We start from the raw sequence: 12216 nt of genomic DNA, 5'->3' as shown, positions 1-12216 counted from the left end.
AATTGCCGCCCACGGCACCGCCTAAATCCCACCCCGATCAGACCGAATGACTTCAGGCTTCCAGTGGGTCGGTCTTCGGGCGAGCACACGGCACACAGCTGTAGCCCAGCCGGCTGCCTGGCTCACATCACTGCACTGCGGAGAGCTCTCTTCTCAAATGCCAGCAGGGACTCACTGTGAGCATTGGGGATGTATGTGCTGGGCAGTGACTGTGGGAAGGGGGGGGTGTATGTGCTGGGCATGAGCCTGTACCATGTGTAATGCTGGGCAGTGATTGTGGGCATAGGGGGGTGTATGTGATGGCATGAGGCCCTCATTCCGCCACAATCAAGACCTGTCGGACCATCCACAAGCCCCCCCCCCCACTACCCGTACAGCACCACTGTGTTCAGTGGGGGAAGTTTCATAAATGTGTGATGTGATGCCATGACACAGCCACGCATTCTATGAAATGCTAACTTGCAACGGGACGCTGAAGTGGCTCTTGATGAGGAGTTGGGACCCTGGACGGATCCCAGCTGCAGTGGTGGCGGGGAATCCCTGGATGGACGCCATCTTCAGACTCCCTGGACATGGATAGGTTGGTGTTGTCTGGGAATTACTGTGTGGGGCATAATGTGGCACATTGGGCATTACTGTATGGGGCATAATGTGGGCCAATGGGCATTACTGTGTGTGGCACAACGGTGTAATCGGCACTACTACTGCATGTCATTACATGGTGTAAGGGGCCTATACTGTGTGGCATAACGTGAATGGGCTGTACTGTGTGGCATAACATGAATAAGGGGCACTACTATCAGCTCAAAACCACCACCCCACTCCCTGTCGCTTCTGAGGGGCCCTTTCAAAATCTTGCTATGGGACCACAAATTTCTAGCTACGCCCCTGAGCCTCAGGACTAGGTTATGCATCAGAAGGGTGGGTTTTCAGTGCCCGTTTGAAGCTTTGCAAGGTCAGGGAGAGTCTAATGGAGCGGGAAAGCGCGTTCCACTGAAGGGGTGCAGCACGGGCAAAATCTTGAACTCAAGCATGGGAAGCAGTGACCAGGGCAGAGGAGAGGTGACGGTCATTGGCCAACCATAGGGGGCGGGAGGGAGTATGAAGAGAGAGGAGGTTGAAGATGTAGGGAGCAGTGGAATTAGAGATGGCCTTGCATGTGAGGGTGAGGAGTTTGAAGAGGATTCTGTAGGGGAATGGGAGCAAGTGTAGATTTTGTCAAAGTGGAGTGGCAGAAGTGGAGCGGCGGGAGAGGAAGATAAGCCTAGCTGCGGAGTTGAGGACAGATTGGAGGGGAGCAAGATGGGAGCAAGTGAGGCCAGTGAGGAGAACATTGCAGTGGTCGAGTCGTGAGATGACCAGTGAGTGGATGATAAGTTTAGTTACACTCTGGGAGAGAAATGTTGCATAGCTGGAACCGACATACTTCTAGTGCATGCATGGTAATGCACCACATTAATCACAACAATGCACTGTAGAGAATACACCATAGTTCTCTGCATTATTAAGACAAATATGTATAATGTTTAATTCAATTGCATAGTCTGAGACCTGATCCCCAGGCAGTGAGGCCTACCGGGGATTTCCCCCCTGTACCCTATGGGCCAGGCCAATTCTGGGTTATGGACTGGATTAGGGGTTATGCTATTGTGGTAGGGTATTAGGGTTGTTTTAGCGATTTGAGTTAGGGGTAAGGGTATTACGGTTAGTTTGAGGGATGAGGTTAAGGTATTATGGATGGGATATTAGGGTTGATTTCACAGTTTGTCTTAATTAGTTGTGATTAGTTAGAGGTTTGGGATTAGGTTAGGGTCAGAGCTAAGTGTATTTTGATCAGGAATAGGGTATTAGGGTTAATGTTTAGGGTGAGTAGGCTGCTATAGTTACACACAATGTGTCAGTAAGCTAGTGCTATTTAGGGTGTGCTGCTATAGATATACACAATAGGGCAGATGTACTAAGCCCTGGAAAGTGACAAAGTGGTCTATTTACTAAGAGTGGAAAAGTGACCAGTGAAGTTGTCTATGGCAACCAATCAGAATTGAAGTAACATTTATAATTTTTTGCATACTATAAAATTATACAGAGCAGCTGATTGGTTGCCATGGGCAACTTCTCCACTGGCTCACTTCTCCACTCTTTTCACTGTCCACTGCTTAGTACATCTCCCCCAAAGTACCATCCAATCAGCTGCTGTCATTTTTCAAACACAGCCTGTAACAGTTAGGAGCTGATTGGCTGGCACTTTCTCTCCATCCACTTTAGCGCTCTCCAAGGCTTAGTAAATACTAATAGATCCCAAAGTACCAACCACTCAGTTCCCAACAGTCATTTCTCAAACGCAGCCTGTAACACAAGGTCGACATGGTTCATCGGTTGACAGGTTTTACAGGTAGGCAGTGTTTAAGGGTGACAGGAACAAAAGGTCAACATGGTCAAAAGGTCGTCATGACAATTGTCGATGCACAAATGGTTGACACAATTTTTATTTTTTTGGGTGGGGTCATGTTTTTTCAACTTTTGCTTGATTTACTACCTTTTCAACTTTTTATTTTTATGAACAGGACAAATTCCTTAATCAACATACAAAAAATTTAAAATATAACCAATATCGTGGTAATAAAATATATAATTTTGGGGTGTGACTGAATTTATGATTCTAGTTATGAAAAACAGCTTCCCAATACTACTCTTAAAAGCAATTAATCTTGGGGTTTGTATGTTCTTCACATATATAAGTGGGGTTCAACTATCTCATTTCTCAGTGGAACACGGGTCCTGAGTACATGTTACTATAATGGCTTGGTCAAAATGCATTATTTGTCTAATGAAAGCAAGGTCAATTAATGTTTGAAATATTTTTGTCAAGAACTTTTTACATTTAAATAAACACATGCTATTTAAGCATAGACCCTTATTTTGATGACAACAGCACCGAATGGTTGTTTCTCATCCTCTCAGTGATAAACCACTGCAGTCCCCATAAGGAGAGAAGGATTAGGTTTGTATGACTTGCAGTTGGGAGACCGCCGGTCACTATACCGACGGCGGGATCCCGGCTTTTAGATGGTCGGCGGGGGGGGGGGGGGGGGGAGGGCGAGCTCAACGAAGCTTCAGCACTGCCTGCAGCATACCCAGAAAACACAGGCGATGCGCCTGTTTTGAGAAACTCTTCCAGTCCCCGCACCTCCCCACCCGCTAAAGGCCATAAGCAGCTTAGGAGGCACTGCATCTGACGACGCAGGCAGGACTTGCTTTGCGCATGCACAGTTCAGCTTACATCTGCGATGTATGAAAACAATTGGTTTGGTTTGGTCTGAATTAGCTCCTGTATTCCAATCTTAAAGTAAAGTGACGCTTATAACATGTGCTCAGATCTACTAAGTACACTAAATAATGATGTGAGTACAGGTCTTCACAGATAATAAAATACAGGTTGAGTATCCCATATCCAAATATTCCGAAATACAGAATATTCCGAAATACAGAATATTTTGAGCGAAAGTGAGATAGTGAAACCTTTGTTTTCTGATGGCTCAATGTACACAAACTTTGTTTAATACATAAAGTTATTAAAAAATATTGTATTAAATGACCTTCAGGCTGTGTATATAAGGTGTATATGAAACATAAATGAATTGTGTGAATGTACACACACTTTGTTTAATGCACAAAGTTATTAAAAATATTGGCTACAATGACCTTCAGGCGGTGTGTATAAGGTGTATATGAAACATAAATGCATTCTGTGCTTAGACTTAGGTCCCATCACCATGATATCATTATGGTATGCAAGTATTCCAAAATACAGAAAAATCCGATATCCAAAATACTTCTGGTCCCAAGCATTTTGGGTAAGGGATACTCAACCTGTATATGGATGTATGCACATGTACGGAAGCAATAAATGAACCATTATTTAATATAAACCTTATATTAAAATAATGCTCCATTCTCAGTTACTCACAGCAATTAGCATAATCTTTACATAACTCGTCCTCTTTACATATCAATAAATGAAAATTGTTTTCTTAAACTAGTACAATTGTTCATACCTTGCTTTGAGCCAACATCTGACGGCATATGTGAAGGGTGAGCTCCTGGTGCAAAGTGTTCGTCACTGTACGTGATGAGTGGAGTGAGAGGATGCACTGCATGTGATGGCTGTACCACTGGAACCTTGTTTGACTAAAATAATAATGACAACAATAACATGTACAAATCCTAACTAAACCACATACAAAAATATTCAGCATCATTTCAGGATTACCCACAGTAATTTACATCAAATAATCAATAAAGATGTGTCCAATTAATTGTATATATATGAAAAAAAAAAAAAGGGAACTTTGGCAGTCTTCATTGTTAATACCCAGAGTATGGTTGCAGGCATATATAGTATAGCCTAACTTGGGGGGGAGATTTATCAAAGTTTGGAGAGCGATAAAGTGCACATAGATAAAGTACCAACTAGGGTGGCCAATCCTGGGCCATTTTTTCAATCCCAGGATTGGTTTGTTTTCTATGTCGTCGTTCACCCCCGCCACGCCATGCCCTGACCAGCCCAGCCAAGCCCACACAATTTACCGTCATCCGGAACCACTTCCCGCGGGGCAGTGCAGTTGGTGAGGTCCCGGTGGCTGGCGTTAGGCTGCGCAACGTGACCTCTGACATCACGTCACTCTGTGCAGTACGCACAGCCGGAGGTAGGGGGAGCTGAGCAGGGGGAGCGGGGCAGCGTCTGAGCCTCCTGAGGATGCTCACCACTCATTGAAAAAACAAAGGGGTTGGCTAATCCCAAAATCCCTGGAAATTGGAAGCTCCAATCCCAGGATTAAATCCTGGACAATTTTTGGCCAAAATCCCAGGATCCCCTGATCCCGATCCCACCATTGTCCCAACCAATCAGCTCTTAATTGTAATTTTTCAAACACAACCTGTAAAATGACAGGAGCTGTTTGGTTGGTACTTTATCTCCCTCAACTTTATCTCTTTCCAAACAATAAATCTCCCCCTTGATTGATTTCAAATGGGACAACAGTCTGTGAATTAAATAAAAGAATGTTAGAGGGTTAAAACATTTTTCGAATAAAAAATAATAATAATTCTAAATACAAATGTCTCTAAGGTAGAAAAATAAAATCATCTTTTTAGTTTGGTTTTATTTCCAGGGCCTTTTTCTTACAAAACCACAATCTATAAGAAGTTGTATTACTGTATCTTATTAACGTCTGGCCTTTCCCTCCAGTCATAAAAGCTCAAAAAATCCAGCACCATGAATTCTAACTAAATTATGCCATCCTAGCTCTCCTCTTAATTTTACGGTTTTCAACACAGATTTGCTTTCCTGTGGGAAGAAGATAAGAACCTAAGGATTTTAATTTAAGCTTTGGCCTTGTCTTATATTTTTTGCCGGGTGCAAAGTGAACACAGTGCTGGTAGGTGTGTCATGTATTAGATCTCTTTTTTGTCACTAAATAACAAAAGAATTATAATATCTTGCTAATATGTATGAGTTCCACTGGGAAAATATATGACATGACCCTACCCTGTCCTTTTGATCTATTGTAATTTAAAGCAGGTTTACAGTTCATGAAAACAATATAATCATACTGGTTATTGGTTATATTGTTGCTTTTTCCTCTGAATACAACAGCAAACAATGTTTTTTTCCTGTTATCACACTGATTATGTTTTACAGTCATTGTCAAGTTGTATTGATCTCATGTAATGTTCATTCTTTTTTATTATTTTGTATGCATTTAATATACTCAATAGATAGTTACCTGCTATTTACTAAATAGCTACTCTACATGTACACTAATAATGTTAGAGCAAAGTTCCATATATAGGGGTTGATAGACAAAACGCAAGTTACTTTGCAACTGGACAAACCATTTATTTTATTTTGCATGCAGGGTAAATACTGGCTGCTTTAGCATGTAGCCCACAAACGCTGGGCAGCTTTATTTGTACACTGCAATTTAGGATTGAGCTTGGACACACCCCTCTCACATCCCTCTCTCTCTGCACATGTTACATCTGCCCCAACTGCAGTGCAGCATGGTTTTGCCAAGATGCAGAATTACCAACTCTGATTCAGCTCTATAATTACCAGTAATTTATATATAACGCATACTTATTCTGCAGCGCTTTATCGAGAATATTTGGCTAATAGACATACTAGTATATTTTTGGATTGTGGGATGAAACCACCAGCTAGTATATTTTTGGATAGTGGGATGAAACCACCAGAGTACCCGTTATAAACCCACGCAAGCACGGAGAAAATATACAAACTCCACACAGTAAGAGCTGTGGTGAGAATCAAACCCATGACCTCAGTGATGTAAGACAGTAATGCTAACCATTACACCCAGTGGCACAGAAAGGGAGGGGCAGCGCAAACTTTTTATCCGGGCCTGTGGTATGGGCCCGGCGGGAGCCCGGATCCGCTCCCTCCCTACCCCTTTCCCAGGCAGAAAGAGGCAGTTTGGTCAGGGAAAGAGAGAACTGACTGCTGCTAATGTGTGTTGGGCTGGAAAGAGAGGCATCTACAGCGGTAATCCTCTCTCTTCCTGCATGGAGCGATTGCATCCGCAGCCCCCGCCCACCAGATCAGACACTGGCACCCCCGGATGGGGGGGGGGGGTCTGGCCACACCTTCCCTACATGGGCCATTTCCCCTCCCTGTACGGAGGCCCGACAGAGCTGTCAGCGCCCCTGATTACTCTAACCGTGCTGCCAAATCATGGTTATCCCATTAAGCTTACAGTTCATGTAACATAGAAACATAGAATTTGACAGCAGATAAGAACCACTTGGCCCGTCTAGTCTACCCTTTATCTACCTTATGGTAACCTTAAACTCTATTTGATCCTTATTTCTTTTGGAAGGATATCCTTATGCCGATCCCAAGCATGTTTACATTGCTCTACTGTCTTAGCCACTACCACCTTTGTCTACTAACCTTCTGTGAAGTAATATTTCCTCAGATTTCTGTGGAACCTACCTCTAGTTTCAGTGCATCCCCTCATGTTCTAATACTTATTTTCCTTTATAAAATGTTTCCCTCCTGTACCTTGTTTAAACCCTTGATATATTTGAAAGTTTTTATCATATCCCCCTTTTCTCTTCTTTTCTCCATAAACATATTAGGATATTTTAGTCTTCCCCTGAAGTTTTGTATATTTCATATTTTAATATTTTGGGCTAATCATGTCTTACCTATCTGTCCTACATTTCCACAAATCTAATGGTTGCTTAAAATGCACATCAATCTATGCACCTTATTGGTAATAACAATTACATTTTCCTGACTGATGAAGTACTCCTACGCTCAAGGTTGGATCATTAATTACAAAACCCAGACTCCTTCCTAGGGCCCAGTAAGCCCCAATGAAACCTGGAACCCAAGATAACCTAGAGTGGGAGAGAAGAAGACTAATTTCCCATGGGATCTAAATCCAGCTTTGACTACACTACAAAAAAGAGCAAGAGTTTGAAATGACATGTCCAACTTATGCTTATAAGATTGATTTATTTGCTTTTGTTTTTTGTGCCATCATCTTTTGGGGTGCTGTGCAGATTAATGGGGCACATGCATCAGCAATCAACTGGAGTAATTCTGTGTTTTGCAGATGATTGTACAAAACAAATTGTCGGAAACAGTAAATCAGGTTGTCCAATATGATGGATTTCACCGACCAATCATGACTGTAGATTGCTAGTATATGGTATAAATTAGCCAATTTACAGACCGCTACTAGTATTTTACTACTAAAATGGGCATATTAATGATATTAATGATTTGCAGATCTGATCTTTGCATGAATATGGTCTGTAGATCACAGTAAAATATCTGTAATGTATGGGCGCATATTAGTAGATTGGTGATTGGTCAAATCGGCGGGGGGCGGGGGGGACTTGGGGGACACATACGCAAAATTGATGATTTTTGTTTGTTTTTTCTCTTCTGATATATACTCCCCATAAGTAACAATGTGTCTTATAAAAATCGTATGATTTTAACATCTACAAAAACACAATATAACAGTAATAAGAACCCTTGTCAAAGAGCATACAATCCGGAGTCATAATTAGAGGCAGGGGTTAAAGTGGACCGGAACGGTGCGGAACTGTGTTCCGTCAGTTGTGACTGTAGGCGGAACCAGTTGCACCTCCGTCCGCCCACCTTGCTTGGTCTCAGCAACTTTGCACAGCAAAGTCTGCAAGCTGCTCTCTTGGCTGCCCCGCGTCTGCCCGCCCACAACTTCTAAGTATCAGGCAGCTCGGCTGCATGATTATGAAGGACTGTCACTGGACACTACATACTGCACAGGCTTCTACAGTATCTGGCTGCCCCGCCTCCACCCAGCGCCCGCCCATCTTACCCGGCCATAGCTGCAGCTGCTGACTGACATATTAAGCAGGGCTCGGAGGAGGCTGAAGGCTGGCTTCTCTACGGCTACTCCGCTGTGCGCCATCCATATCACTAGATGTATAAGATGGGCAGCGCGACAGTGATGTATTTGGCCCGCCCCTTCACCTTCAGTCCCTCGTTTGCGGCGGCGGGAATGACACAGCGGCAGTGCAGTGACGTCATTACAAGTCTGTGTCTCCTGCGGCTGCTGCATCTGGAGGAGGCGGCCTGAGAGAACCCATGCGGACAGCCGGACACTAAGAGATAATTTCTGAGATATTCGTCATCAGAGCTGGTTACTGTGTGCTCCTTCCTTGCACTGGTATGACTATGATATACTGAGTCTGCCGCAGTGCTGCTACACTGAAAGTTGGGTATAGCTTATGTAGTTACTTTTAAGTTATATGAGACTATTCTCATTCTGCTTCTTTTAACATACTCAATATTGTTTATTGTGACTGTCACTGACCACCTAGGGGTGCTGCTTCCACTGTATGTGATTTCCCTGCTCCCCATGCCCCATTTATATGTGAACACCCTTCAACCACTGTCTGTACTCCCCTCTGTATATAATATCTCTGCTTCCAGTGTACTGTATGTACCTTGCTGTCTCTGTTCCCTGCACTGTATGTGATCTCCCTATACTTCTGCCCCCCTCCCAAACTTTATGTGTTCACATCACTCTGCATCCACTGTGTGTGATCACACTGCACCCACTTTTCCCTCTTATCTGATCGCAATGCTCGCACAGCATCCCGCCATGCCCCACTGCATGTGATCACCCTGCTCCTGCTGACGCACCCCCCTTCCACACCTCTCACACTGTATTATTATTATTATCCTTTATTTATATGGCGCCACAAGGGTTCCGCAGCGCCCAATTACAGAGTACATAAACAAATAGTCAAACAGGAAAACAGCAACTTACAGTTGATGACAGTATAGGACAAGTACAGGGTAAATAAACGTAGCTACATCAGCAGATGACACTGGAATAAGTATCAGGTGGCAGAAGACTGCTGGATTTGGTGCAGTTGAAGATTATTAAAGTAAGAAAGGATAAGCACATGAGGGAAGAGGGCCCTGCTCGTGAGAGCTTACATTCTGTGATCAAACTGCTCCCACACTCCCCTCACTGTGTGTAAATGAACTTCTATCTACAGAAAAACAGGCCATTATGCAGGTTGCAGTAATACCCTTGTGCAGGGGCAGAAAACAGCAAAAAAAAAAAAAAAAAAAAAAAAGGGCTAGGGGTGTGGCATCTGCCAGGTGGCAGGGGCTAGTGATGAGTGGGTGGGGGGCAGGGGGTGGAGAGAGCGTTATGGAGGTGAGTTCCACCACCTTGCTAGGACCACTTTAAGCACTGATTAGAGGCACAAGCAGAATTTTATCAGCAGGTACAACTACACAAAGAGATGGGAACACATGACCTCTCAGAAATTTGTGCCACAAATGGTACATCAAAGCAGTTCCTTCTGACAATGTTTTATTGAGAGATTCCCAAACTCTGTGTATGGACATTCAAGACAGCACACACAGCGTAGTCAATATTGGTGCTAATGATCAATGCTGGGAGCTGCCCCAGAAGAAATAATCCTTAAAGCCCTTTAGGTGACATGATCCAGAAAGACTTGCCCCATGACCTACTGTCAGTTACACAAGTTTCTGATGTATAAACAAAAGTAATTACTATAACTAGCTCATTCTCCTTTGGCAAAATAGCTGCAAGCTCCCATCTCCACACTCTGATGTACTGCAGCAACAATTTATGATTTATTAACACATCTGTTTTCCCCTATGTGTCTCTAGTTTTTAAGGCAATACTCTGGATAGGCAATCCCTTGTGCATAATGCACACAGCAGAGGCCATACAACATTATTATTTACAAAGTCTCTTTGGTCAAAAGAAGACAAAGGAAATAAGCATCTTCAAAACAAAATGTTTGTTCTTCTTCCACACATTCCATAATTAATCTGCTCTTCCCTCAGTGGACCCCTTCTTATAGTTAATACTTCTTAGAGGGAAGTGAGCTCGCAGTTATTGGATGGGAATATATAACAAAAACAAATCTCGAGGTATGGACATACACAAAGCAAGCAAGGAAAAAAAATATCTACTCTTTCCAGAAAGATTTCCCACTAATGGTGATATTTTTTATAATATAATTTAAAATAAAGAGCACCCTCTGTCTAGACACAGCAGAGAAGCCATTTTATGACCTAAGGCTTTACTCAGAACAAATCAGTCTATTAATTCACTAAAAAGCAATGACATCAGAGCAGAACCTGTTCATTGTATACAAACAATAAAGTTAGCCATTTTCAAAATGTAGCATATCAATTCAGGAAGTAGCTTACCTCCCTGCAGTCACTGGTTGCATGTGTAAAGAACCAAAATCACAATATGCAGATATATTTTATCTAATGCTAATGTCCAAAATTAGCTGGGGTGTCCCATGATGAGTGTAAGACACAGGGCTGCCATCAAGGGAGGAGTGTCGGGACTAAAGTCCTAGGTTCTTATAGGGTCCCGCACCTGGCTCACATCAGCAGCATATTCTTAGGGCCAGACGGACGGTATCACAGGGGCCCCCTCATTGCAACAAACATAACCCTGACTGCAGGCTTCCTGCACCAACACAGTTCGTATAGGCTGTGTTTTGTTTTATAAGACGGAGACAGCTTTGTCTCTGCCTCTAGAGCGAGTGGCCGTGGCTGACTATCATAGCCCCGCCCCCTCACAGACATAATTCCAAAACTCACAGGTGTATTATAAAGAGGTGAAGCCCAGAGGCGTCACCGGATGTGGTGACACCCGGTGCGCACCCTTGATATCCCAGTGCGCATAAGCCAAAAAAGGGGACATGGTCGTAAATAAAGGGGGTGTGGTCTCTGGGATCATCACTCCGAGGGTGTGCGATGCTGGGCTGTACTGGACTGCCCCCGGAGACTGTCTCCCAGGGCTGTCGGCTCCTCTTCTATGCAGACAAACACTGGCAGTTGCTCTATCATTCCTGGAGATAATTATATATCAGGTGCTAGAAAGGGGGAGGGGTCACAGACAAACAGCAGACAGAGAGGGGGGGTGCTTTCCCCCCCTGGTATCCCCCCAACACACTAAAAAATTACCTGTAACCATACCTGAACCTATCTGGTAATAGAATTTCAGAGAATTGGTCACATACATTTGCAAAGACATGTTTAGCTGCTGAGCCGTGCCAAGGCTTCCCCGATATCAGCAGTCCTAACACTACATAATAACAGTGCCCACATAGGGCCATGTGATTTGTTTACAGTAAGGCCTCATGATAAAGGCTCATACTATGTGGGCACTGCTATTATGTAGTGTTAGGACTGCTGATATCGGGAAAGGCTTGGCGCGGCTCAGCAGCTAAACATGTCTTTGCAAACGCATGTGACCAATTCTCTGAAATTCTATTACCAGATAGGTTCAGGTATGGTTACAGGTAATTTCTCTAACGTCCTAGTGGATGCTGGGGACTCCGTAAGGACCATGGGGAATAGACGGGCTCCGCAGGAGACAGGGCACTTTAAGAAAGAATTTGGATTCTGGTGTGTTCTGGCTCCTCCCTCTATGTCCCTCCTCCAGACCTCAGTTTGAATCTGTGCCCGGACGAGCTGGGTGCTACTTAGTGAGCTCTCCTGAGCTTGCTATAAGAAAGTAGTTTGTTAGGTTTTTTATTTTCAGGGAGATCTGCTGGCAACAGACTCCCTGCATTGTGGGACTGAGGGGAGAGAAGCAGCCCTACTCTCTGAAGATAGGTCCTGCTTCT

The 12216-nt window shown here is 43.7% G+C and overlaps 1 protein-coding gene across 2 annotated transcripts in view; it reads right to left on the bottom strand.

Moving 5' to 3' along the window:
• The window catches only part of LEF1 (lymphoid enhancer binding factor 1), a 149287-nt gene that overhangs the window by 73751 nt on the left and 63320 nt on the right, over window positions 1-12216 (bottom strand). For both annotated transcript variants that reach the window (XM_063919139.1, XM_063919132.1), the window contains one exon: window positions 4056-4188. In XM_063919139.1, the coding sequence (XP_063775209.1) occupies window positions 4056-4188 (133 nt within the window). The remainder of the gene's footprint in view (window positions 1-4055; window positions 4189-12216) is intronic.

The sequence above is a fragment of the Pseudophryne corroboree genome, chromosome 1 (genome assembly GCF_028390025.1).
Source record: "Pseudophryne corroboree isolate aPseCor3 chromosome 1, aPseCor3.hap2, whole genome shotgun sequence".
Lineage (NCBI taxonomy): Eukaryota > Metazoa > Chordata > Amphibia > Anura > Myobatrachidae > Pseudophryne > Pseudophryne corroboree.
Note: the sequence above shows the minus strand (reverse complement) of the source record. Positions and strands in the feature narration are given on the sequence as shown.